At 48.8% G+C, this 26526-nt stretch overlaps 1 protein-coding gene and 1 long non-coding RNA gene across 6 annotated transcripts; one reads left to right on the top strand and one right to left on the bottom strand.

Moving 5' to 3' along the window:
• Window positions 1-6005: 6005 nt before the first annotated feature.
• On the top strand, window positions 6006-8319 carry LOC133239995 (uncharacterized). The gene is made up of 2 exons (XR_009734073.1): window positions 6006-7573; window positions 8133-8319. It is a non-coding gene; the product is annotated as an uncharacterized LOC133239995 (long non-coding RNA).
• A 346-nt stretch (window positions 8320-8665) lies between these two features.
• ERLIN2 (ER lipid raft associated 2) lies at window positions 8666-25693 on the bottom strand. 5 transcript variants are annotated; one of them, XM_061404462.1, is made up of 12 exons: window positions 25570-25693; window positions 24033-24154; window positions 22250-22331; window positions 21115-21161; window positions 19397-19458; window positions 19081-19206; window positions 15621-15694; window positions 15395-15453; window positions 14657-14748; window positions 13729-13818; window positions 12027-12106; window positions 8666-11240 (listed from the first exon to the last, which is right to left on the bottom strand). In XM_061404462.1, the coding sequence occupies exons 2-12, from the start codon at window positions 24137-24139 to the stop codon at window positions 11043-11045; spliced, it is 1017 nt and encodes a 338-aa protein (XP_061260446.1). In that variant the 5' UTR covers window positions 24140-24154; window positions 25570-25693; the 3' UTR covers window positions 8666-11042. The 5 variants fall into 5 exon arrangements, 4 of the variants coding, with proteins under 4 accessions (XP_061260446.1, XP_061260448.1, XP_061260445.1 ...); XM_061404464.1 differs by having other exon boundaries at window positions 25530-25674; XM_061404461.1 differs by having other exon boundaries at window positions 25037-25581.
• Window positions 25694-26526: the final 833 nt, after the last annotated feature.

Genomic DNA, 26526 nt, shown 5'->3' with positions numbered 1-26526 from the left:
GCGCGGGTTTCCGTGAGGCCCAATCACCACTAAGCACCGAGTCGTTTTAGCCAATCGCCAGCGCAGGGTGGGACGGAGGTGGTGTGGCGGACAGCCCCGCCCCCCGGCGACGCCATCTTGGGGAGGTCGCCTCGGAGGCCCTGTGAGGCTCTTGGGTGCCGCTGGCGTCCTTCCGGGTGCCGCTGCCGCCGCTGCCCCCGCCGCCCCGCCGCCCCCGCGGAAGCCGAGAGGTGCAGAGAACCTAGTGTGCTACCGAGGTCTTACTCCTCTAGCGGGGAGACGTGACTTTTATCTCAGATATTCTTGGGAGGAACCGTTAAGAGAGAGAAAGCTGTTACTAAAGAACTTGCAGGATTTATATGCGTGGCTGTTTTCCTTTCGTTATCCTTCAACTCAGTGCTGCCCACTGTAAGCCACATACGTAATTTAAATTTTTCGAATAGGCACACAAAAAATACATTTGTCCTCTAACGATGTACAAGTTGAGAGTTGCATATTTATTTGGGGCAAGATGAGGTGCCCAGGAGGCGGCAGCTCAGCTGAGCTGCTACTGCTACTGCTGCTGCTGCTAAGTCGCTTCAGTCGTGTCCGACTCTGCGACCCCATAGAGGGCAGCCCACCAGGCTCCCCGGTCCCTGGGATTCTCCAGGCAAGTACACAGGAGTGGGTTGCCATTGCCTTCTCTCCCATAGCTGAGGGACTGCTCCAAAGAGGTAGTGGGGGAAGGTCAATATATAAGATTTTGGTGCAGGGGAAATTCAATGCAATCACTTTGTAAGAGTTTTTCCCCCTAGTCGGGAGGATCTGATGCCAAAGAAATTTTGTGCTTTCCTAGATGCAAGGATCAGGATCATAAAACCTGTTCCTGAAATATCCACCTATATAAAGACCTGTGCCATCAGATTCCCTGGAGCACAGAGTACCTCACTCCACCCTGAACTCACTCAGGGGGTGCTGAAGGTCAACAGCTGCTTGCATCTCATCATATCTAGAAGAGCACTAAATCCCTTCATGATGACAACAGATACTGGCTGAATATATTTTGTAAAATGAGCGCTTAATTGTATTGAACTCCACCTTCGACAAAATCTTATATATTGAGCTTCCCCCACTGCCTCTTGGGAGCAGTCTCTCAGAGCTATCGGGAGTACTCCCTCCCAGGCTGCAGTCCTCAATTTGCCCCAAATAAAACTCAACTTGTAGCTCTAAAGTTGTGCATGTCTTTTAGTTAACAATCACAACCCTTAGAAAGTCAAGTTACCCTAATCTGGAGTGACTGTATTAGACAGACATTCCTAAAGCATAATTATTCTTAATAGAGTTTATCTAACAGCTCATTGTTGCCGTTCAGTCGTTAAGTCCTTAAGTATCCGACTCTTTGCCACCCTATGGACTGCAGCACACTAGGCTTTCTCTGGAGTCTAAAGAATATTGTGACCACACTGTCAAAAATCATCTTTTTTTTGGCCACCTGATGCGAAGAGTCACCTGATGACTCATTGGACAAGACCCTGATGCTGGGAAAGATTGAAGGCAGGAGAAGGGGACGACAGAGGATGAGATGGTTGGATGGCATCACTGACTCAATGGACATGAGTTTGAGCAAGCTCCCTACTCTGTGGTCATAGTTTTATAGCCAAAATTTAGACCAGAGAGTGCTCAAATTGGCTCTGATAACAAGGGCAGATTGGTCCCAGCAGGGATTGTCCTTCTCGGGAAGTGGGGTTCTTAGTTTGATCAGCCCCAGGCTTTTGATTATAGGAGAAAACTCTGGAGATAAGGGAACTTGGGTCCATTTTCCTAGCCTGTGTCAATAAAGAGCTAATATTTTTAGGCCAGTTTTCTTGTCATTGAATCATAGCTAGGGTGACCACTCATTAAAAATTTTTTTCCCAAGGGGTTCCCAGGTGGAGCGTGGAACCTTAGAGGAAGTGCTTCCCACATTAGCTCGAGAAGTTTGTGTTGCACGCTCAAACCAAACCAAACCAGAACCTCACCTGCCAGGGATCACACTGTAAATAAAACAAAAGGCAAAGAGATGCCCAGAAATCAAAAGCCAAGTGACAAGAGTGTTCCCAAAAGATGGTAAAAGTGATGACCAGAAATCAGAAGTTAAATGGCATAAATGCTGAACGTGACTTTCCAGTCTCACTAGACCTGCGACCTGGCAGAGTCAGTGCTAGCAGCCCTAATTTTTAGTTCTGATACAGTTTCAAGCAATTTCTTGTGGTTCGTGCATTCTCAGTCATGTCTGACTCTGTGATCCTATGGACTGTAGCCCACTGGGCTCCTCTTGTCCATGGAATTCTCCAGGCAAGAATATTGGAGTGGGTTGCCATGCCCCTGTCAACTACAAATTGGCACTTACCAAGAGCATTGCCGGAGAAGGCAATGGCACCCCACTCCAGTACTCTTGCCTGGAAAATCCCATGGACGGAGGAGCCTGGTAGGCTGCAGTCCATGGGGTCGCTAAGAGTCAGACATGATTGGGCAACTTCACTTTCACTTTTCACTTTCATGCATTGGTGAAGGAAATGGCAACCCACTCCAGTGTTCTTGCCTGGAGAATCCCAGGGACAGAGGAGCCTGGTGGGCTGCCATCTTAGGGGTCGCACAGAGTTGGACACGACTGAAGTGACTTAGCAGCAGCAGCAGCAAGAGCATTGCCAACGAGTGAAAAAAGGTGTTTGCCATCTGCCTCTAAGGAGATTGAACCTCATGCTGCTACAGCTGTTGACCTTCAACAACCCTGGAGGGAGTTCAGGGTGGAGTTTAGGCACTCTGTGCTCCAGGGAATCTGGTGGGACAGGTCTTTAAATAGTTGCCTGTTTTTCGTAACAGATTTTATGATCTCAATCCTTTCATCGTCTCATATCTAGAGAAGCACTGAATTCCTTCATAGTGACATCAGACCCTCATGACTAAAAAAAAAAAACCTTTTGTAAAATGAGTGCTTCATGGTATTAAACTCCCCCTTCACCAAAACCTTATATATTGACTTTCCCCCATTGCCGCTTTGGAGCAGGCTCTCAGAGCTATCTGAGCTGCTGCTTCTCGGGCTGCAGTCCTCATTTTGCCCCAAATAAAACTCAACTTGTAACTCTCAAGTTGTACATCATTTTTTTTTGTCAATAACCTCCTCCAGGGGATCTTCTTGATGTGGGGATCGAACCCATGACTTCTGGATCTCCTGCATTGCAGGCCAATCCTTTTCTGCTGAGCTACAGGGGAAGTTGGTTTCCTTCAAAAATGTTACTCTATCATTTCCTCTTTTAGCAACTTCTAGATATCAGTTAAGGTAAGCAGGGCCAGCCATTTCTAATTGTGTGCGCTAAAGTATCAATTTTGAGATATCAAAAGAGCCCCAATTTAGCCATTTTAGGTTGAGATCTCTTTTAGGTATAATTTCCCTGGTTAACTAGGTACTTGCAAGTATGGGCACCATATGTATTGCATGTGAATCTGGGTGGAGTGTTAGTCAGTGGTTGGTTTTCTGATGCCCCTCGTTTCTGTTTTTGAGAGATCCTGTTTCCCACTTTAAGTTGATTGGGATAAAAGTCACTAATGAAATTGTGTAGTGGGCCTGTGTGCTTCTTGTGAGCTTAACTCCCCCAGGAGTCACTCCAGAGTCGTTTCTGCCGTCTTACATGTCTCGATTCTGCCTCCAGCAGTCTAAGACCGCTGTGGCTGCTCAGATGGCTGGATGGTCAGTTCTTATGTGTCACCCCTGGACGAGCAAGTAGTTTAGTGAGTGGGTTTCCTTATGGGACCACTGCATGATATGAGGACTAGGCCTCCACCATCCCCATAAATTTCTCAGTCTCCTGAGAAAAGCGCAACCAGCCAAGAGGAGTCTTGTTCCCTTTTTTCACAGCAAAGCTCTCATACATTCTCATTTGTATCCCGACAGATTCTATAAAGGCAGTCGAATTGAGGTAGTCAGATCAGCTTCTTATCTCACTACTCAGCCAAGACCAGTTAGTCCCCTACAAAGGAGTGACCTTAGCATCTTTCAGCTGAGCCCTGGGTATTCCTCGATTTTTTTTTCAGTCGAGCAACCCCCTCCCCCATACACACACCCAGTACTTTTCCACTGGGTGGTAATTCACCTGGCATCTTTCAGCCACCTCCCACGCAGTACCTTTCCACTGGGTGGGAATTTCTTGGTATCTTTCAACCGAGCGGAGCCGCACTCATGTCTAGACCATGAGTGGGTAAGCCCTGGATGTTTCACCGGCTCCCCGCTCCCCCATATCTTTCCAACTGGGAGGGGGCGGGTAACCTGCTCCACTGCCAAATGAAACTCAGCATCTCAACCGATGTGAGATTTGAGAACCAGGAGAGACTTCCCCAAATTTGTACGGATTCCCTGAGGAGGCGGATGGGCGCAAGGGGCCGCTGCTGGAACCAAAGCTCCAGTTCCTCGTGGAGTCCAGGCCAAGGAAGGAAGTCCACTCTGGGTCGCTTTGTCGGTTGCCCTAACTGTTGACTTAAAAAAAGATGCACAACGTGAGAGTTGCGAGTTAAGTTTTGTTTGGGGCAAAATGTGGACTGTAGTCCGGGAGGCAGCACTTCAGATACCTCTCTAGAGCAGTCTCGCAGAGCTGAGATAATGCCTCCCATTTTGCCCCAAACAAAACTTAACTGGCAACTCTCACTCTGTGCGTCTTTTTAAGTCGATACATTTTACATTGTCCAGTAAATCCAAAGTAAAGTTTCAATATGTAATCAATAGAAAATGAGATGTTTGTATTCTTTCTTACTGTACTTGATTTACAAATCCCAGTGTGTAGTTAGGACTTTATGGCTGATCTGACTGTCCACACGGCAGTCTCCCCAGTGGCAGGAGCCAGCTTCTGGGAGGAGGGCCCAGACAGCTTCAGACAGTCCAGCCTGGGCCCCACACACATTCAGCCTGTTTCTTAGGTCTGTGTGTCCACATCTGGGCCATATGAAAGTCACAGACAGGATGAGGCGCCGAGTAACACAGAAGTTAACTCCATAAAATACTAAGTTTAGTAGTTGGATGATGAAACGCTAGGTGCTTTGGGCAAGTAGAAAGAGATGGATTTTGTTAAGGAAAATACTCTTGGCTGTATGGCTGGACTGTTGAAAGATTCTCAAACGTTAATTCAGCTTAATGAATGAGATGCTATTTTGTTGGAGAAGGGTCTAAAATTTGCTCTCCAGGTTGTCTTGTGACTGGGCTTACTTTGAGCCTTCTGGAAAGAAAGGGCAACGTTCATTCTTCTCTCACTGTCTTCCTGGACCCTGGGAGACTAAGATAGTTTCACGTCTGCTCTGGGAAAATTACTTTGAACAAAACCCAGGGTCCTTGTCATCAAGGACTTCTTTTGGGGAAGTTTCTATTTACCAGGTACACAAAACTGGGTTTTCTGTAAACTGAGGTTGCAGTGATTGTGTTCAAGTAACATGTCTCTGGACTTAATAATTTCTCCTCCTGCCAGAGTGATAAAAATTAAAACATGACTAGCCCTTCACGGTGTGAATATACTCATAGATGCTTGTTGTAGAGATGCAAAGTTGGAAGGTGCTAGCCAGCAGTCAGTGGTGGGAGGAGCAAGATTAAACAGTGATGAGGGTTATGGTGAAGGGTTGTATGGAGGAAGGATTGGGTGAGCATAACACACTAAAATGGATATGCTTTTTATTACAAAATTTTGGGGGGATGTTCTGGGTCTTCATGGTGGTCTGTGAGCTTAGTTGGCATGCAGCATGTGGGATCTTTGTTCCCTGACCGGGGATTGAACCACCCTGCGTAGCAAAGTGGATTCTTAACCACTGCACCACCATGGAAGTTGAAGATATGCTTTTTAGAAAACATTTTAAAAACCATAAATACTCAACAGACCGGGTGAGAGGTCATTATGACAATAAGTAGAAGAATCTTCAGTTAATAGGTCGGGTCTTTGAACTGCAAGGTCAGCCTCCCCACCTCAATGATGTATGTGAATGTGGCTCCCCCAAAAGTATCAGAAGAGTGATTTAAACTTTGGAGTTAATGAGGAGAGTGGTGGCGAGACTGGGTGGCAGCGGCACAAGGCTGACCCAAGTTGAATCTTGGTTTCATCACTAAACTGTGATCTTGGGTAAGCAACTGAACTTCTCAGTTTTTTTGTGGATAAAACAGAGTCCGTCTCGTCTTCAGAGCTGCCGTCAGGACCAGTCAAGGTGACCCATGACACAAGCTTAGCAGAGTGCCCCTCCAAGCGAGTGCTCAATGAACACGCGTCTCGCCCCTACACCTTATCCATTAGACAACCTTTACTGAGACATGTTCTCTGTAGAGAAACCGGAGGAGACCAAGGTGAGTAGGGCAGGATTTCTTGCAGATTCATTTCTAAGGGACTTTTCATCTCTAACATTTTGTGACCTTATAAAAACAGAAGTAAAGACAAAAAAAGATTGTAAAGACAAACGAGGATTCCAGTCTCATTATCGTTTCCTTTAAAAAAAAAAAAAAAAAACCAGCTGTACTTTTGAGTGAATTTTATTCTACCTTTTCCTCCTTTTTTTTTTTTTTTCCATTTCTTCTCTTCCTCTTTTTGGGACATCGACCATCTAATTTAACCTTTCATCTTTCCCTACTATGTGATCCTTGAAAGTCACCTCATCACCAGTAACTGTCTTTAAATCACTCCAGCGGTTTGCAAGGACAAACAGGAAAAGAGATTAGAAAATCAAATACCCAGAGAAATAGGTTTTATAAACAACTTTCTAAAAATCTAGTACACGTTCTCACCATAAATGCCATCAAGCTTTTAAAACATTCACCTCTGTAGTCTAAGGCCCTGAATTGTGGGGGAAAAAACACTTATGGATTTTTAAATTGTTTCCCCTTGAGTTTACTGTGGTTCTTTTGGGAGGATTTAAAAAAAAAGATAACATAATAAAAAAAGTTGTTGCCTGGTTACTTGACACTGAAGAGAAATGGACAAATAATGCCCGTGTTCCAGTTTAAATGAATTCAGTGAGAGAAGCCGTGACAGCAACCCCTCAGCAAACACGTTGTCACACTTGGCTTTTGAAATGGCAATACAGACTCTAGAACCCGAGGCGTGGGGAGGACCTTGAGAGACCATGTGGTCTTTCCTATGGCGAGGTGGACATTTAATCCATCCCAAACAGCAGAGAATGGCCCCAGTTTCTCAGGCCATCAGAGAAGACAACGCTGTCCGTGTTAATCTCTGGACTTGATTCCTATGTGCAGATGACTGCTTCTCCGTTTCACATTTTGTTGTTCAGTTGCTAAGCTGTGTGTCTGACACTTTCCAATTTTAGCCAGTCTTCAGTAAAATCTTTTAAAATGCTCTATTCTGTGAGCCAATTTCCTCTTTGGTCTCTGAGGAGCTAGAGAATACCAACTGACCATGATGCAACCTTTTTTTTTTGGACTCTCAGCACGTCATGTGGGATCTTAGTTCCCTGACCAGGAATTCAGCCCAGGCCCCCTGCAGTGGAAACTTGGGGCGTTTTCACCCCTGGACCACCAGGGAAGTTACCGCTGCAACTTGTAGCTGTTGGACAGCGTTACTTGTCACAGGTGTGTAGGGTAAGTGATTCACAATTTTCAAAGGCTATGCTCCATTCACATTCATTTAAAAATACTGGTTGTTCTCCTGTGTTGTACAATGACGCCATTTTCATAAATGAGCTGTGTTTATTATTTCTACATTGATAATGGGAATAGATATTCATCAGAATATATTTTGGGGTCATGACTTAACTCACTAGGCAGAGATGCTTTATCTCTTTGTATCTCCTAGCCTAATACCTGCTACTGCTAAATTTCACTGTAATAAAAGAAAAATAAATACAAAGACTCATTTTATTTAGCAAGACTGAAAATAAAACTAACACATAAAATCACAGCTTTAGGGTTGTCCAAAAGAGTTCCTCCATCTATCAACCCAGGGCAAATGAATCCAGCATATTGTTTGTAGAATGATTAATATAACAGGAATCATTTCTCAGTTACAAAGAGGGTCATTCAGTCCTCAGGGCTCTCTGCCAGTAGAATTGGTTTTGACCATTCAATTATCAGCTTGCTCAAAAGCAGAAATAGAGAGGAATGAAAATACAAAGTGACTGGCTATCACTTCTTTTAAAAGGCAACAACAGAAGCCGTGACTAGAACCTGCTGAACAGAACTAAAGCATCAGTGGTTGGTGGACAAGCCACTAGTCAGGATTCACTTATCCTCAAACCTGGGTAAGTCAGTAAATACGCCGATCTCACTTCCACCATTTACTCTATAAATGGTGAAGTTATGTGTTGAAAGATACAGAGACCCACAAACTGCAAAAGATCATTTTAAAAAATCCACTTTCTTTTTTTTTTGGATCAATACAGTCAGCCCTTTGTAGCTGTGGATTCATGGGTACGGAGGGTGGTTGTACGACACCGTTTTATATAAGGGATTTGAGCACCCACAGATTTTGGTATCCTCGGGGCTCCCAGTCCCCTATGGATACAGAGGAATGACTATATTGCTAAAGTTCTTCCAGTAATTTCTGCCCTCTCCTCAATTTATTATGATCACAGATCCCTCCAGATTTAGTCAGATGAAAATTAACAAACTGTGGCTTCCTTTCATTCTGTCCTGATATTTAAAAAGTGATTAAAAACAGGTACTGAATATGGATCATTTCTGCAAAGTTTAATGAGTGAGAAACATTCAACCAAGGTGACTTTTCCTTGGAAAATCCTACAAAAGCTGAATTTTAGAAACAGTTCCTTATTTTGATAGAGGTTCCATTTATCAATAGCAGCCATGAGTTTACTGCCTGCCAAATGGCAGGCTGTCATATTTTACATGTTTAGAATTCAAATGTTTTCACATCAGGTTCTCTAGTAAGCATTACCAAAACGAAATCACACAGACAGACTGGTTAGTTGTCCCAAGCCAAGGCAACAGCCCATTCCCATGATTTTCCTATTCAGGCAGGTATAGACAACCACTGGAATTAAGCGAATGGGAACTACAATACTTGTATTTTTGCTTACAGAAGAAGGACATTGACATTGGGGGGGCAGGGGTAGCAGGACTTCACTGAGGCGCTCCTGTGTAGTGCAAGGGACAGGCCATCACGGGACGCTAGTGTTAGAGCGGTGTTCTGTCTAACCACCCCAGCAAGCGTGCTTTCGGACAGGCTGAGATGTCCATGCTGCGTATCCCATTGGAAATAAGTGTTCTCTGAGCTCAGGCAGCCAGTCTCAAAGCAGAAAAATATGTAAGTCAGGGATGCTGGATGTGACACGGTGCTCCTGACAGGTGATTCATGGCATTGAAGTGAGGGTGAGTGTATCTTAATGATGGATGTTTTGTGTTGGTCTTAGGGGACTAACTGCCTTCTGCAAAGACGCCTGAACACATTAACATCCATCACTCCTCGGACATTTTGGATCCCCGCTCAAAGTGCGACCAGGACTGGTGGTTTGAGAATTCAAAGTTCCAGAAATTAGAACAGAGAAGGGCAACATTTAAATTAAGACAAGTTAACCCTTTGTGTCTTCTTAGGCCGGCCGAATGCTCCCCCAATTCCCGGCTTTTGGGACCATCCAATAAATCAGAAGTCTGGGTGTGGGGTCAACAATGACATAGAAATCTGTCCCAGATATCATCACCATGTTCCACCAAGAGGAGGGGGGCACAGTGGGAGCTTCTCTTGGTGTGGGGGTGGGGGCAGCTAGTAACAAATCCTAAGCCAGGGCTTGTCCTGGACGAAATCAACAGGCTTGCAAGCTCAGTCCAGCAGCTGCCCTCCACTTGGTGAACCGGTGCACGACCCCGCCCAACTCCAACTCCAGAACTCGAGGAAACCTCTGTTTCTGGTTTGTGCTCCCTCAACCAAATCCCCAAATTAGTAATGAAAACACATTTGAGTGGATTCTGATGTGGCCCTTCTGACACAGGGACTCGGGCAGGAACTCTTGACTCGAACCCAAACAGCTATCTCTCTGTGACCCCTGAACCCTTGGTCTAAAGACACGAGTTGCTCAGAGAACAGGCTCCCTCTTATCACCGTATCAGATGAACTCTCAGCACAAGTCATAGACGCTGAGGCTGGGACAGCTTTTGGACAACCCATCCTTCTCACCCAGAGGAGCTCTTCAACGCAGAATCTCCACAACAATAAAAAGACACTTGATCTCAAGGAACAGATACTGTTTGCCAAGCAGGGACCACAGAGGCGAACGGGTATTGTGGTCCCACTTCAGTAGCTTTTAAGACACTGGAGAGTTCTTTGTTCCTGCCTTCTTGATACTGAGTGGAACCAATGAACATGTAGAGAAAAAAAACAAAACCAAATCACGGAATAGGTGAAAAGTTTTAAAAAGAACTGGGGGTGGTGGCCAAATCTTGACTCAGAAATGAGGTCAGAAGCCACCATGCTCTGGGGCAGAGAGGGTGGTGTGTAGAAAAGCTTGCAAAGCTAGCACCAGATCACCCTCACCAGAGCCTGAGGAAGTGCCCCTGGGTGGTGACTCACGGACACTTGGCCAGAAATGCCAGGAGAGCCAACATCCTTCAAGGCCGCCTCTCTACTCTCTGCTGGCAAACTCACAAGCACGTGTTTGCTCAGGAGCTGGGCCTCACCCATGGGCATCTCTCACTGTGGAGGCAGCTTTGCTGCCTTTTCCCACTCCAGGGCAGACCTGGAGGTGACCTCCTGCACTTCTCCCACTTCTTGTTGATAGCATCCCTAATTAAGCCAGCCTCAGAAGGACAAAAATCAGTGCCTGGAGGTCAGAGCTCTAACCCACCTTTTCCAAAGCTTAACCTAAGTCGATTAACCTAAGTCACGTAACCTACTTACCTGAATAAAACCCCAGTTCATCAGTCCCTGCCCTGCCCTTCCCAGGAAGGAAAATAGATTTAGGTCCGTTTCTTCTTTTTTTCACCATGGTATGTGGAAGAGAGTCAAAGAAGGTAGGGTGGAAGGGAGGGGACATCCTGGCTCCTCGTTAAAAAATAAAGATCTCTCTCCAGTGCCACTGGAGGCTGCGGACGGAAACACTCAGTTCTCGGAGTCTGCCTCCATGGGCTCATCTTCCAAGACAAAGCTCAGCTTGTCAGCCAGTCCTTCAAACTGCTTGCCCACGCCGCCCGCAGAGTCCATGAACATGTTAGGGATGTCTTTGCCAAAGTAAATCTTGCTGTTGGAAGCAATGGCCTTGTACTTCATCAGCTGCAGATACTCAGGGGTCAGCTTCAGCTGGAAGCAAAAACAGCAAAGACGACGGTGGTGAGGCCAGATCAGGGAAAAGCCTTGGGGGCCATCCCTTGACTTTTCTCAGGGAGAGTGTCTCCGTGAGAACCACACCCCGTCTCCTCTCCCTGGTCTCCCTGTTATATTAGTAACCACGTAAAGACCCTGATGCTGGGAAAGATTGAGGGCAGGAGGAGAAGGGGGCGACAGAGGATGAGATGGTTGGATAGAATCACTGATTCAGTGGACATGAGTTTGAACAAACTCTGGGAGATAATGGGACAGGGAAGCCTGGTGTGCTGGAGTCCTTGGGGTTGCAAAGAGTTGGATATGACTGAGTGACTGAACAACTATTGTATAACCACTACTCTGGGAGAGCGTGAATCTCAGGTATTCAAGGTAAGAACTGTGAGAATTTTAGCAATTTCTGTGTTTAACAGCAAAATTAAGGAGTTCCCTGATGGTCCAGTGGTTAAGAATCTGCCTTCCAATGGGGATGAGGGGGCATGGGGTTCGATCCCTGTCAGGGAACTAAGATCCCACACACTGCGGGGCAACAAAGCCCACGCATGGCAACAACCGAGCCTGAGCGCTGCAACTTAGGCCTGATGCAGTCAAATAAATGAATATTTTTTAAAAATCACCACAATTAAACTTCTATCAGGGTCCAAGGGAAAGGGAAGGCCCTGCCCACAGGGCACAGGAGCCCTCAATCACGGCCAGGCTGGGGAGGTAGCGGTCTCCCGAAAACAGTGTACACTTTCTCTTCGGCAGGCAGCACTGGCCCTTTACCTTATTTGCTTCGGCTATTTTCATGGCAGTGTAGCACTCGGCGTCTGCCTTGGCCTTCTCCCGGGCCAGGAACGCAGCATCTTAAGGAGAGAACGCAGAGAATCAGGGCACAGAGGCCATCAGAAAGCAGGTCCCCGCAACTTCGCCCGGCTGGCCCCGTGATCCCAGGCACACTGCTCTGGTTTCTCTGGGCTCTGATCCTCTTATTTACGAAACTGGGGAAAAGGCATTTTCTCCTATTTCGCAAGTTGTGAAAATTGACCAGGATGCAAAAGTGCTGTGCCAGCGTCTCCCGTGGCAGGGACTGGCTGACCACGTGCAAGCCTGTCGCTGTGCCTGGCAGCGGCTTCTCTGATGGCGTCATAGAAACACACATCCTCTTTCCACCTGCTTACCCCTTCTGGGGCCGGGGAGGAGAGGGCTGGGACATGGCCTCAGCCTCCTGTCTCTGAGCTCTCTGCCCTGGCCCTCTCCCCCTGTGCCACACAGCAAGAGCCAGAGAAGCCAGAAGGTTCTGGATGTGGCCTGAGGTGGAGCTGCCCTGAAACCGACTGGCGTAAACAAAACAGCACAGCTCGTTTCCAACTTCATCTCTCTCTTCATTTCCATCAGTCATTTCAGAAAGGCTCTAGCACTGGTTAAGCTGGCCGGATTCAAAAACAATTACAGGCCATGGTCCAGACTAACACCTATTTGGACTAAGAATGATTTAAGCTTCTACTAGGTAAACAATCCCCTTCCTTAATCTGCTGAGACCAGCTTTCCGTCAAGAACTGATACAAAGTTGTTGATATTTCCTCCCTGTCCTTGGGGGTGAGGCCAACCTCATGTGAGCAACACCTGGACCACAACCCGGGAAGCAAGGTGGGTTCTCACTGTGCAGCCTCAGCAGGGCCCCGGGTGGTGGGGGCCTGCAGGGCGGCCGGGGAGCAAGCGGCCAACTCAACTGCCTTAGCACCTGGTGACTTGTGTTTACGAGAAACAAAAAATGTGTCGCTCGGCTAAAAGCTCCCAGTGAGGAAGCACTGATCCATAAAATCCTCACTGGCTCTTCCGTGGGCCAACAGGGCAGGTCAGGAGCTGTGGAGCCTGGGGCTGGGCCCTGAGGTCGTTTTCGGCCTACAGTTTGCTCGAGGAGGAGGTGGGTTGTAGGATGAGCGGAGGGCTGAGGGCAGGGGCCTGAAGGTGAGTGACACCAGAAAAGCCAGCAAGGAAACACCTTTTTCCAGCTTGTGATACTGGTGTTGACAGGTGTCTTCTTCACACCTGACTTAACATTCACAGGGACCTGAGAGGCCAAAGCGAGAGGGTTCACAGGCCTCTGGGACGAGGGGGCGGGGCAGGCAGGGCAGGCGGGGGAGTGGGCTGCTGCTCTGCCCTGGCTTCCTGGTTTACTTCCGGGCCAGACTTCTGGGGCCCAGGACAGCCAGGACCACGTGCTTCCCCTTTTTCCGAAGCCCAGCCCAGCGGAAGAGTCCTGAAGGCATCCAAGTCAAATCTGATGAATGACTGAAGTGGAAAATTAATCCCACACTGGCCTGCATCTCCCCAAAACTTGAATCAGAGCACAGAGAACGAGGGATGTTCCAAAGAACCCATGACGTCTGAGAACAGAGAAGGCAGGGCAAAGGAAAGGCCTCCCGGGCCCGGCCGCATGGCGGGGTCTGAGGAAGGAGGGGGCAGGGATTTCGGGCTTGCTCACCTTCAATCTCTGAGATCCTCTTCTCTGTCTCCTTCTCCATCACCTTCTGCCCAAAGGTGATTTCGGCCACCTGCGCCACCTTCTCTGCCTCTGTGTGGAGAAAAGCCTCAGAGTTCTGATATTTCAAAAGTGTGCACCTTTCACCCGACCTGAGGCCCTGAGGCAGGGCAGTGGGTGGGCCCAGGTGAAGGGCCACTGGCCCAGAGGGCCGTCATGCGGGTCCCCCGGGCAGGGGTGGGACACCCTAAGGAGCACAGGCCCGCGTATCAGTGCAAGACAGTGAGTGGGGGTGCCCGGCCCCAGGGGGGAGTTACTTCTCTAAGTGAGGAGCCGGCCCCGACCTCGCTTGTAAGTCACAGGGTGTTCCTTCCAAAGGGATATTTTACGGGTTAAGGGGCGAGTTCCCTCCTGCCACTGCACTTTCGGAAGTGGCCAGGGCCGTGGCTGGCAGTCTGGAGCAGTGGTGGAGAAGCCAGGGCTGGGAGGTGAGCCCCTGGATTTGAACCCCATTTCCCTCGCTCCCCTGCCATGGGACCCTGGGCAGTAGTTCAGCCTCTCTGAGCTTCAGCTCAGTGAGAGTAGATTACAGACCGTGGCTTCCTCACCCAGGGAAGGGGAGGGGGGGTGAGGAGCGGGATGAATTGCACACAAGTGTTTAGAAAAATCCGAGGCTCATTGTAAGGGCTCATCAGTGCTACTGTCTTTGTACATGAAGGGTTAGCAGAAGGGCTCCTTTCATTTAAGAGGCTTGTGGAAACACAAAGCTCGACCCTCGGCCACGATCTGACAATTTCAGCTCTGCTCCCGGGGGACGAAGGCTGCTCCTGTGTGAGGCAAGGCTTCGGGGGACCGTGTCCCAGGCTTCCTGAATTGCCATCCCCACCCCGCCAGCCCCTCTGTCGCCTGGACCGCAAAAGCACAGTCAGACCAATGAGGGCCTTCTTCCGCTCTGTCTCGGCTTCCTTCTCTACCACCTTCTGCTTCTGGGCTGCGATCAGGAGCTTAGTCTTCTCGCTTTCCCTGAAGGGGAGAAAAGTGTGCAGCTGTGAGGCCACTGGGGACGAGCTTCCTCGGAACTTTCCTGGCCCCCGGGAAGCCAAGCCCCCTGCCCTGTTGTGAGAGGTAAGCTGTCATTCCTTCCACCCTCGGGAGGTCTGGTCTTGTTTGTAAATCTGCCTGTGCCGAACGGCATATGGAATCTTAGTCCCCTGACCAGGGATTGAACCCACAGCCCCTGCCCTGGAAGTGCAGTCTTAACCACTGACTGCCAGAGAAGGCCCTGGAAGGCTCCTTAGGTCCCAGGTGAAGGCGAATGTGCTGCAGACAGTAACACGGCTAGCCTTCTCCTTCAAAACCCACTTGTGAGCAATAAAGCATAACTGACTTGAGTGACAGGCACCCGCCTGCCCACTCAGTCGCCTTCCCGTCCTCTCTGGCGTGAGCCGTGAAGGGAGCACAAGACTCCCTGACCCTCTGAAGAGCGTCCGTGCCTTCTGGTCACGGAGCCCAGGTGAGCGGCCTGACACGCCTGCCCTGTCTTCAGGGCGACGGCTGCACAGATACTCCAGAGAGGACCACACGCACGCCACGGCTTGGTCAGCCCTGGGATGGGATGAGCAGGAGGTGGGCAGGGCGGTGCTTCCGCCTAGGCGCGGGGCCCACTCACATCAGCTCATAGTTCCTGCGGATGGCTTCTGGGATGTTGGGCTTTGTCACCCGCACAGCCTGGAGAGAGAGAAATACAGCATCTGATGGGGGCATGGGGGTGTGGAAGGACCAGCTCCCACGGGTCCTTGGTCTTCCTGCACAGACAGGACATCCTCTGGAAGAGGGGCTGTGCCTTCCTGGGGGCGGGGGCGGGGTGGGGGGTGTCCCACCAGGGTGGTGCTCACTTGGATGACAAGCCCAGGGGCCATGGAGGTCAGGTCTTGTTGCAGAGCCAGTTTGAGATTTTCATCAATCTGATCTGGAATCAAGACAGACAGAACACGGAGCTGAGATGCTTTCTAGCCAGGGTGGAGGGACGCATGGGGTAGAGAGCAAGGCAAGACACCAGCTCAGGAATGTACCCAACGGGCCAAAGCTCTTCCCGAGGCAGAGCGCTCATCAGAGCTCGAACGTCTGAAGACTCCCTGGAAGACTCTCACGGCGGACACCCACTGGGCCCGCTATGTGGCCAGATGGGAGTGTCCTTTCCCTGCGGCCTCAAGAAAACATCAACCTCGCCCAGAAGGGAACCGAGCTTTAAAAGAACAAACAACAACTCCAGCACATTTCTTGAGTCAGGAAGCGGCCCTTCCCTACAGACAGCAGCCAGAGAAGGTGGCCGCCCATCTTTCACAAAGAAGGAAGGTGGGACGGTCACGTCAGGTATTTTGAAAGGAGTCAAACACACTACATCTATTAATAAATTTCTAAAACAAAAACAGACTCTGACATCAAAAGAGGCCCCAAGGAAGACTAATTCCATCAGGAACTCCATCAGTCAAGGGGAAAAGGACCATTACAGTTCTGGAAAGGAGTCTGAGTCTTTTTTTTAAACATTAAAAAAAAAAAAAATTTTTTTTTTTTGCCTGAGCCACTCAGCTTGTGGGATCTTAGTTCCCTGACCAGGGATCAAACCCACGCCTCCTGCCCTGAAAGCATAGTCTTAACCATTGGACTGCCAGGAAAGTCCTGAGCCTGAGTCTTTTGATGTGTTGTTTGCCTTGGTTCTGATTCTTCTGTCTGTGAGTCATTTTATGGCTAAGTGTCAGAAGACCTGTAACTGATCACCGCTCTAGCTGTGACCCAGAACAGGCTGTCAACGTTGGCCTGGGCCTTCCCTTCCCTGCCCCCACCCACAAGATCCTCAATAAGCTCCTTGAAGGGCCCTGAGAAAAGGACGCCCTGAAACCAGCCTGGGACACCTACATGGAACCATCTCCTTTATTGTCAGCGGCCAGCTGCTTTATGTGGCCATCCTTGGTCCAGGAGCCTTTGAGGAACAGCAAGTCTAACTCCCACCAGCCTCTCAGCACTGAGGCAGAAATGCCTGTAAGGGCAGCACCTCACACTTGACATGGGTGTAACAATTTGACGGCTAGAGATGAACATAACATTCCATATTTTCTATTTTAAATAAGAGACTGGCCAAACTTTAAGGGAAATAGCTCATACCCTCCATAAGCTAATAACATGGTTGTTTCTCAGATTAAATTCTATCTGAGTCAAGGAAGATACCCATGGCCCTGGGCTAGTAACTTTCCAGGAAAATCTAGAGGAAATATTTTACAAGATACCTTACTAACAAATTTACACCAGGACCAAGTTGTTTATGGGTGATGGTTATGCTGACAGACGCTGATTAAGTTAAGAACTGATTAAGTTAAGCAAAGAACTGACTCACTGGAAAAGTCCCTGATGCTGGGAAAGATTGAAGGTGGGAGAAGGGGAAGACAGGATAAGATGGTTGGATGGTATCACCGACTCGATGGACATGACTGTGAGTAAACTCTGGGAGTTGGTGATGGACAGGGCAGCCCTGGCGTGCTGCAGTCCCTGGGGTCGCAAAGAGTTGGACACGACTGAGTGACTGAACTGAACTAAGTAAACACAAAGTCCTGGATAACACTTTCATCAAACGGGAAACACGGATGTCTCGGTGTAGGCGGTGATAAACACTGCATCAAGCTGAGTTAGGGCTAGAGTACTGGGAGGAGGGGAGCAGAGAAAACCTTTCCATTATCAGGACCCAGGATTAGAGACGCGAGTTTCTCCTTTGCAGATGCAAATGGACGCTAAGCAAAACAGTGCTTGCTGGCAAGAATGAACTTCAAAAAGGAAAATATTCCAACGCAAACATAAATCCCTAGCTCCTCTGTACACAAAGCTTTACTTTACTGTGCTGCCAAGTTCATCTGCAAGACAAGACAGTGAGAAGTTTTCTAATGCAGAACAATTTTACATCTTAATTCTCTCTTCATAGAAATTAGAGATCTTTCGTTGTTGCAAATGCTTGTAATGTTCATTTACTGGCACTAGTGCTAAAACGATGACTAGAGAGAAAATTAATGATATTTTATGAAATTCTATCGGGTTGAGGTAAAAAAAAAAAGGCAAAGTTACAGAATTTTTCTAAACAGCACACCAAATCCAAACGTGGGAAGAAACTTCAAAGTCTATAAAGTGAATTTAAACCTATTTTCTTCTGCAGAAAAGTTAAAATGGCTTCTGATGACTTTCCAAATTTGAAACACAGGGCAAAAGGCTGTTTGCCTAGTTAAGATCACCGGTGTGGCCAACGACTCCACCTCTGTCTACAGGATATTCTCACTCCAGGCCCTTTAAATTAAGATTCCTGGGGAAAACCACTGTCTGGTCCTGGCATTAAGAACAGTGGTACCACTGGTTGCAAAGTGCATTTGCTTTTAGCCCTGGCTTCTAGAACACTCCTAGCAGTGAATTTAACAGAACGCTTTACCCCAAATGAGCTGTAACAATTACTGAAATGCTTCTTTTCATTGTTGCTGAAGTCAGGCTATGTTTTCTTGATCAGGAAAAAAGGAAAGAAAGTGTCAACTTAAGACCAAAGTGGGTCCTTCCTGTTTTACGCGTTTTCCTATTCTTCTCTATGGGCACAGGGTAAAAGCCATCACTAACAACAACTGAAACCCACCCAGGCTCTAGGACTCCAAGTAGTTCCAGTCCTTGTCCCACTTTTAGAATTAAATGTGACCCCGTGGGACTTCCCTGGAGGCCCGGCGGTTGAGACTGCATGTTTCCAGTGCGGGGGGTGTGCGTTCGATCCCTGGCTGGGGAACTAAGATCCCACATGCCTTGCGGTGCGGCGGAAATACAAACACACTAAAGCAAACAATAACAAAAATGTAACCCCGTGGTTCTCATCACCCTGTCCTGGTGCCCTTCATCCAGGGTGAGGTGGATGGAGCCAGAAGCCAGAGGAGGGAGGTCTGGACTTCACCTCTGCTCCCAGCCAGCTCTGGGACTTTCTCCCTCGGGACCTTGGTATCCTTATGTTGAAAGGAGGATGCTGGGCTGGGTATTCTCTAAGGTTCTTCTGGAACTGACCCCTCTTCATTACAGAAGGAAGTTTAGGGACATGGGCACATATTTCCATCCCAGGTCTGATGCAGGGCAGGAGTGAGTCTCTCGTTCACTATGACTCCCGTGTCCAACACTCAGCCACTCTCACCATCTTCTTCCATCGGCACCCGTGTTTCCCGGCAGTGCCCCATGTGACTGCCTGCTTCCCGGGCACTGGATCTTCAACACTCCGGTCCCTCGGTACCCACCCTGCCCCGTGGGCAGCTGAATCAGGCAGCAGGTGATCATCTGAAGAGATTTTCTTACCGAAGAGCTCGATGTAGACCTCCTGAAGCGTGTGGACACTGCAGAATTGGTTCAACTCATGGTGGATCTTGTTGAAGATGAGGGCCTTGTCGTAATCGGCTGTGTAGTTCTTCACTATGTCATACACTGAGGGGGAGGAGACGTTCAGAGTGAGGAGGGCGGACCCGCCACGCTCTCAGACACACGGGCCGTCCCTTCCCGAGATGCTGCGACAGACACGGGGGCTGGGTGGGGGGAGACTCGGGGATGATGCCAGGAGAGTGGGCTGCGGGGAGGGGGTGAAGGGGGGTAGGGGAGGTGCACTGCAAGCAGGTACCTGCGTGTGGGACCAGGAAGTTCACCACCTCGATCCTGTCGAAGTAGATCATCACGCCACCGCTGTCGGAGGAAGCGCGGACAGCGCGGTCAGTGCTGAGCTTGGGGATACTGGGCCTCTCCCGGGGTGGTGGTGGTATATGTACGTGTGTGCGTGTGTGGGACTCGGCAGGAAAGGAGGAGGGTTCATGGGGGTCACAGGTGTGTGGATCTCAAGGCAGGAGACCTTCTGAGTTTCTATCATAATCTCCTGAGAAATCATACCTCCTAAAAACATCTCCACAAGGACAAAAGTGAAACTTTTGGGATACAAGAAGAGTAGTTCATATGTTTTGACTCTGCAATGACTTTTGAATAAAGCTACCAATTGCAGGGAAAAGACTAAGGAAGGTCACGGAGTTTTCAGAACTTTAAAACGTGGAATGTTTTGGTCAGTGTTTCTCACTGTTTTCACCATCATTTTAGTTCAGCTCCCTCCCCACCTACCTTCAATATTCATTAGAAAACACTTTCAAACATACAGAAAAGAACAGTACAACACTCATATACCAACACCTGACTTTAACAATCATGAACAATTACCTATTGATTGATCTACTTTTTCTTTTTTTTTTGCTGAACATTTCAAAGCAAGCTGCAGTCAGGATACTTTCCCCCTAACACTTGGCAAGCACCAATCACCTAAGAACGATGACAGTCCCCTGCAGAGTCAAAATACCATTCCTAAAGCTGGGAAATTAGCGATAATTCCTCTTCACCTAACGGGCCCTTCTCTAATTTTTCCCACAAGTTCCCATCATGGACTGAATTTGTGTGAGCCCCAAAATCCACATGCTGAAACTGGAGCCCCCAAAGTGAGTGCATTTGGAGACAGGGCCTTTACAAAGGTGATTAAGGTTGAATGAGGTTATAACGATGGGGCCCTAAACTGACCGGACTGGTAAAGGGAAGAAGACAAAGGCACCAGAGATCTCTTTCTCTCCTCACACATGCACAGCGGAAAGGCCGTGTGAGGACACAGGAAAGCAGTCACCTGCAGGCCAGGAACCAACCTTGCTGGCACCCTGATCTTGAACTTTGAGCTTCTGCAACCGTGAGAAAAATAAATGTCTATTGTTTCAGCCACCCAGGCGATGGTATTCCGCTATGGCAGTCCAAGATGACTAACAGTTTCCATAACATCTTTTAGAGCTGTTCTTTTGGAACCAGGCTCTAATCAAGGTTCACCACTGCATTGCTTATGTCTTTATGTCTCTTTTTCGACCCAAGCCCTCCAAATACAAAGCCTTTGTGATGAGATCAGGCCAGCTATCCTGTGGGAAATTCCGATTCTGTATCTGTCCGAGCGTGTGGTTTACTTTGTTGCTCTGTCCCTGTTCTGACCACCTTGACTTTTCAATCAGACCACTGCAGCGGTTCTCTTTCAATTCCCTGCCCTGCAGTCTTCTCCTACCACCTATCCAACATTCTCCACATTTAGTTCTGTTACATTTATCTTCCTCTATCAAGTTATTTACCTGCTAAAAGCCTTCATCATGGCGTTCAAGGCCCTTCCAAACCTGTCTCCACCACCTACTCAACTCAGAACACAGGGAGCTTGGGGGCAGAGAACTCGGTGAAACCACCCAGGGGGGTGTCCCTTTCCACTGTCGCTTACTGCAGCCAGTCAGATGGTCCTGCCTCTTATTTGTCTTCACAGCTTGATTCTGGGCACCTTACCTTGTCCCACAAGGCACATTCTTCACCTCATCTGTCTGGAGTGTGGTCTGGAAATAGGAGAGACAGAAGATGCTGTAAGGTGAGAAGTGACCAAGAAAGTGACTTCTTTAGGGAATCCCTTGGCCTTGGTCTTGAATACTTATCTGGGTTAAGCTTTGCCTCTGTTAAACGTGAATACCCCCCTGAATCCTCCTTATTTGCAGTGTGTGAGACCAAACCAGGCAAAAGTGCCACCCCAGCTTTGCTGTAAATGCACCACCATACAAACAAGCTGAGTAATGATGGTTTAGTGCAAAGGACCCTGGACTAGGAGTCCCACGACCCTGTTTACATTCACCTCTTCCATTTACCAGTCTGGAAACAGCAGATTATTTAACCCCTCAGCCTGTAAAACCTGTTCAGCCCATTCTCAGGATTACTGGGAGACTCAAACGAGATAATATGCATGAACACACTTTGAAAACCATAAAGCATAGCAAATGGCAGAAGAAACCTACAGGGCAAATGCTGATGAGGTAACCCAGGACACTTTCCTGGGTTAGTTTAAAAGTCATTCTCTAAATCTTCTTATTCCTCTTGTTGGACATACTTCAAAGATGACTAGTCTAATTCGGCCTGGCTTTAGATCTGTCATGGCTAATCCTATCCCTATTTTAGATGTCATTTCCCTTCATTAAGTTCAACAACCCGCACCCCCCACAAGTTATGTTCACATCGCTCATGTTCAAATAAGAACCAACAAAATTATCATGTTTTATTTCCATCTATCTTGGGAGCCTGTGGTTTATCTCACACACACACACACACACACACACACCCTACTTTTCCTTCTATGCGTTCAGAACAGATTCTTCTCTGGCTGTCTTGAAGTGGAGACATAATTCCCACCTGGGACCGATGGGCCAAGGCAATGACCCCATTCAGCTATTTCAACAATTAAGTAAAACTCCAGAGTAGATGGTTCATGGAGCCTCAGACTTTTTAATCTGTATTATATATATGATCTACTAAATGAATTCCTTGAAAAGGCATCATACTTATCCACTCATCCAAGGGCTAAATCATTCTAAATCATGCATTAATCACCACCCCAAATCTGCAGTCATCCAACCCTGCACCCCCAAGCCCAGTATACCTGCACAGACTTATATGATGTGATGAAAGGAAGCATGAGATGGAAGCCAGGGCCGCTGGTGGAAGTCAGCAGGGCACCACCTCTGCAGTGGAGGAAGAGAGAGGCAGGCTCAGTTTAGCAAAGACATGTCTGTTACATCAATATGGGTTGGGCCCACTTTCTCTGCAGCCCCATAAGCATTTAAGAAAGAAGGACAGGTGTCAGAGCCATGTCCACGGATCCTTTTCTTCCTCTCAGCTCGACCCTAATAGTCTAAGAAGCCTGATGGTAAAACCTAAAACCATTATTCACGCTTTTGCAGAGAGAAAAACGGCACACAGACAAAGTGGAATAAAGACAGTAGAATCCCCGGCTATACTTGAGATAAGAGAGGTGTGTATGCTCAGTCACTTTAGTTGTGCCTGATTCTTTGCAACCCCACGGGCTGTAGCCCACCAGGGTCCTCTGTCCATGGAATTTTCCAGGCAAGAATACTGGAGTGGGGTGCTATTTCCTTCTCCAGGGTATCTTCCTGACCAGGGATTCAAACCCATGTCTCTTACAACTCCTGCTTTGGCAGGCAGATTCTTAGCTAAGAGAGGAGGTGTGTTTTGTCACATCTGTTGAGCTTGTGACAATCCACAAGGTCAGTTAAGTTCACTAATACAGTGACCAATTAACGATACTAATGTTGGAGTTCAGTGACACAAACAACCAAAAGAATAATTTTAAGGAAACTTTATAAACCATCTAAATATTTTTTGGGGGGCAGTGGAGTTACCTTTGTAGGCATGCTATATGTGAATGGTAATAGAATTAAAAGTCATTTTGGGAGACATGCTTCCTTGGTGGCTCAGCTGGTAAAGAGTCCACCTGCAATGTGGGAGACCTGGGTTTGATTCTAGGTTGGGAAGATCCCTGGAGAAGGGAAAGGCTACCCACTCCAGTATTCTGGCCTGGAGAATTTAATGGACTGTATAGTCCACGGGGTCTAAAAGAGTCGGACACAACTGAGTGACTCTCACTTTGGAAGACATAGAAGCAGATGGTGGGAAGACACAATTAAAGGGGAGAGTGGAAGCCAATCAGACTTCCAGAACTTGCTATTGGCAGCCTGAGAAAAAGCATCAAAGGGCTTTAATAAGGAGTTCATAGAGGCATATAAGAAGGAGTTCACATAGATTTAAAGCAAAAACTTGGTTATGGAGGTTACTCAAAGGAAAGCAACCCAAGATTTATAAGTGTTTCTTTGCTTCATGTTATTTAAGTCACAGATACATTTTTTTTTTTAAAGAGCAGTCAAAATAAAGTGATGGAATAGGTTATTTAAGAACCACTATCCTAGAGCTAGCCTTGATGGGTACAAATCAACCTGCAGGCCCTTTCATTTTCCCTGAAATGTTAATTTTAAGGCCTAGGTCCAAATTATATCTCAAGTTGCCATGAAGAACTGGCACTCCTCAGAGGTGAGCTTGTGGTACCAAGATGCCCACAGGGAAGTAGGAGAAAACTGTTTCAGAGATGATCTTCAAGGAGCATGGTTGCCTTTACGTTTGTCTCTAAACCTAACACGTGTATCAGTTACCATCCATGGCATCAGACTAGTAAGTTTCATATTTACATTTCTCTATATATTTACGTGCATGAGTGTATTCCCCTTCCCTAGTCACTGGCACAAAGCTCAGTCTGAAGACTTCCCTATTGAACACAATATAAATGCAACCGGCCAGCACAATCTGTTACACATTGACTAGGAGAGAGTCACCGAACAGGAAGTCGCAGGCTCTCCCTGTCACTGCCTTACCTGTAATACACCCCAATATGTCCCTCTTCTATCTTGTGCACTGCCGAGAAGAGAGATGCACAAAAGAAACTGGCAGCCACAGCCACAACCGCTCCCAACTGAGCCATCGGCGAACGCTTACCCTGGGGGAAAAGATACAGGAAAATGTGTGTGCCCTGACTTGTGGGAGGAGAGCTCTGGCAGCCAGAGTAGCTCCCCAAGCTGAGCTCCTGCAAGTGGCTCACGTCCAACCTGTAGTAGTGTGAACACCAGGCTAGATCTACACCTCTTCCTCCTTGCTCTCAGTCGACACCCCAGAGCCTCAGCTGTGGAATTTACACTCTCCGCCTTCTGCAAGAGGCAGTGGCTCCAGACACAGCCCGTGGCCCAGGGAAGAACCAGTGCCAGGTGGGCAGTGTTCAGAACACAGCCCTCTCTTCCTGTGAACACCAACGGGCTGTCACCGGAGCCACTCATGTTAGCAGCGGGGAAAGAGGCAGCTGCATTTACGTTGGCCCCAAATTACAGAGGATGTCAAGTGACAGCCAGTTGCGGCTGTGTAATTCTGGTCAGAGCCTCCCAGTCCTAATTGCCTGCCATTTCAAAGGAAACCATTATTGACTCCTTTCGGGTGCTGGAGCCACAGAGACAGCCTGCGAGCAGAGTTCAGAAGGGCGGGATTCTCTGGCCTTTCCTCCACCTTCTCCGTTATTCCTTTGGCCCTAGCCAGATACAGGGCTCTGGGCAAGGATGAAGCCACGCTCCGGCCCCATATGCTTGACTGGCACTTTGCACTTGGCAGGTTCTCCCAGCCCACTTTGGGGGGGGGGCGGTTAGGGGGTCCCCCAGCCTGGGAAGACTGGGGCTCCTGGGTCGACAGCATTCAGGCACCGGGACGCGAAAGAATGAGCATCCAGAGGCTCATTTCCTGAACCCCGAATGATCTGGAAGAAACGACAGTAACTGAGAGCGCGCTGCGTGCTCAGTCGCTTCAGTCATGTCCGACTCTCTGCGACCCCACGGACCGTGGCCCGCCGGGCTCCTCTGTCCATGGGATTTCTCCAGGCAAGAAGGCAGGAGTGGGGGTGCCGTCTCCTTCTCCACACTGACAGCGAGGCTCCCGACTCTGAGCGCCCCGAGGCCCGCAGGCGCGAGGCGTGGACTCTGCCCCCCGGGTCTGACTGAACTCGGGCGCGGACGTCGGTCTGCGAGGCTTTCCGACGTTCCCTCGCAGCCTCCAGCTACCGATCGGCAGCGGCGGAAAAAAGCCTTTCCCTCTCCCGTCCGCCCCCCCGCGCGCCCCGTCCCCGCCCTCTTCCAAGAGAGAGGGTCGCGCGGCCCCTCAGGAGCCGCGGGGTCGAAGCCCTCCCGGGGACCCCGCTCGGCCCCGCCGAGAGGCTACAGCGGGGCAGGAACGAGACGGGAAGGGCTTGCTCGCCCTTTCCCGAGGGACACAGGGCGCTGTGCAGGCGATCCGGGAGGGCCTCTCGTCAGTCAGCTCCGGCCCGGGGGCCTCACCGAGGCCCAGCGCGCGCGCAAAGGGGCGCGGGCCGCGTACCACGCTGTCTGTCCCTCCAGGCGCTCCGTACTCTGCCGAAACCCCCAATGCGACCGCAGAAACCACCACACCCCTCCGCACGCTACTTCCTTCCGGGCCCGTCGCTTCGATGACGCTATTTGTTCACGCGAGAAGACCACACCCCCACCCCCCCACCCCGCGATGGCCGACCCCGCCCCCGCGCCCCGAGCGGGCAGTGTCCGAGGATAGCCTCCAGGGGGCGCCCGCGGCTCGGTCCGGGCTCTCGGGACCCCGATGTGAGACTTTCGGGTGACCCCCGGGAACCAGCGGAGTGGCCGTGGGTGCTCAGACAGAGACGTCAGTTTCAAAGGATTTGAGTTTGGAGTCTGCTCCGGACTCCCCTCCACATTAGATCAAACCTGTTCTTTTTTTTTTAACGCTGGAGCAGGTTACCAGAGTATTGCAACCGTTCTAGCTCTCAGCTCCACTTAACCTGTAGCACCGCTGAATGAAACATCCTTTAAATGTGCAGATTAGCACCATTACGTCGCTAATCAACAGTCCCTACTGTGAACTGCCCTTTATGCTTTTCTAGGAGCTTTCGCTTCTGAGGTCCCTACAGCACCGTAAAGTAGATTAAGCAGGAATTATCTCAATTTTTTTATGAACAAAATCTACGTTGAATGAAGTGCGAGGGTAACTGAATCATAGTCGACTGGCTTTCAGTTCAGTTCAGTTCAGTCCTCAGTCGTGTCCACCTCTTTGCGACCCCATGGACTGCAGCACGCCAGGCCTCCCTGTTCATCGCTAATTCCCAGAGTTTACTCAAACTCATGTCCATTTAGTCGGTGATGCCATCTAACCATCTCATCCTCTGTCGTCCCCTTCTCCTCCTGCCCTCAATCTTTCCCAGCATCAGGTCTTTTCAAATGAGCCAGTTCTTTGCATCAGGTGGCCAAAGTATTGGAGTTTCAGCTTCAGCATCAGTCCTTCCAA

This window comes from Bos javanicus, chromosome 27 (assembly GCF_032452875.1).
Source record: "Bos javanicus breed banteng chromosome 27, ARS-OSU_banteng_1.0, whole genome shotgun sequence".
Lineage (NCBI taxonomy): Eukaryota > Metazoa > Chordata > Mammalia > Artiodactyla > Bovidae > Bos > Bos javanicus.
This window is presented reverse-complemented; position numbering and strand designations above follow the sequence as displayed.

Excerpts from the sequence above, each read along its gene's own strand:
- ERLIN2 (XM_061404460.1), bottom strand. The coding sequence starts at position 24,488 with ATGAGTGGCTCCGGTGACAGCCCGTTGGTGTTCACAGGAAGAGAGGGC. Across the intron at positions 14,749-15,394 it reads CGCAGGAACTATGAGCTGAT|GGAAAGCGAGAAGACTAAGC; the intron begins GTGAGTGGGCCC and ends TCTCCCCTTCAG. Across the intron at positions 13,819-14,656 it reads GCGGAAGAAGGCCCTCATTG|AGGCAGAGAAGGTGGCGCAG; the intron begins GTCTGACTGTGC and ends TTCTCCACACAG.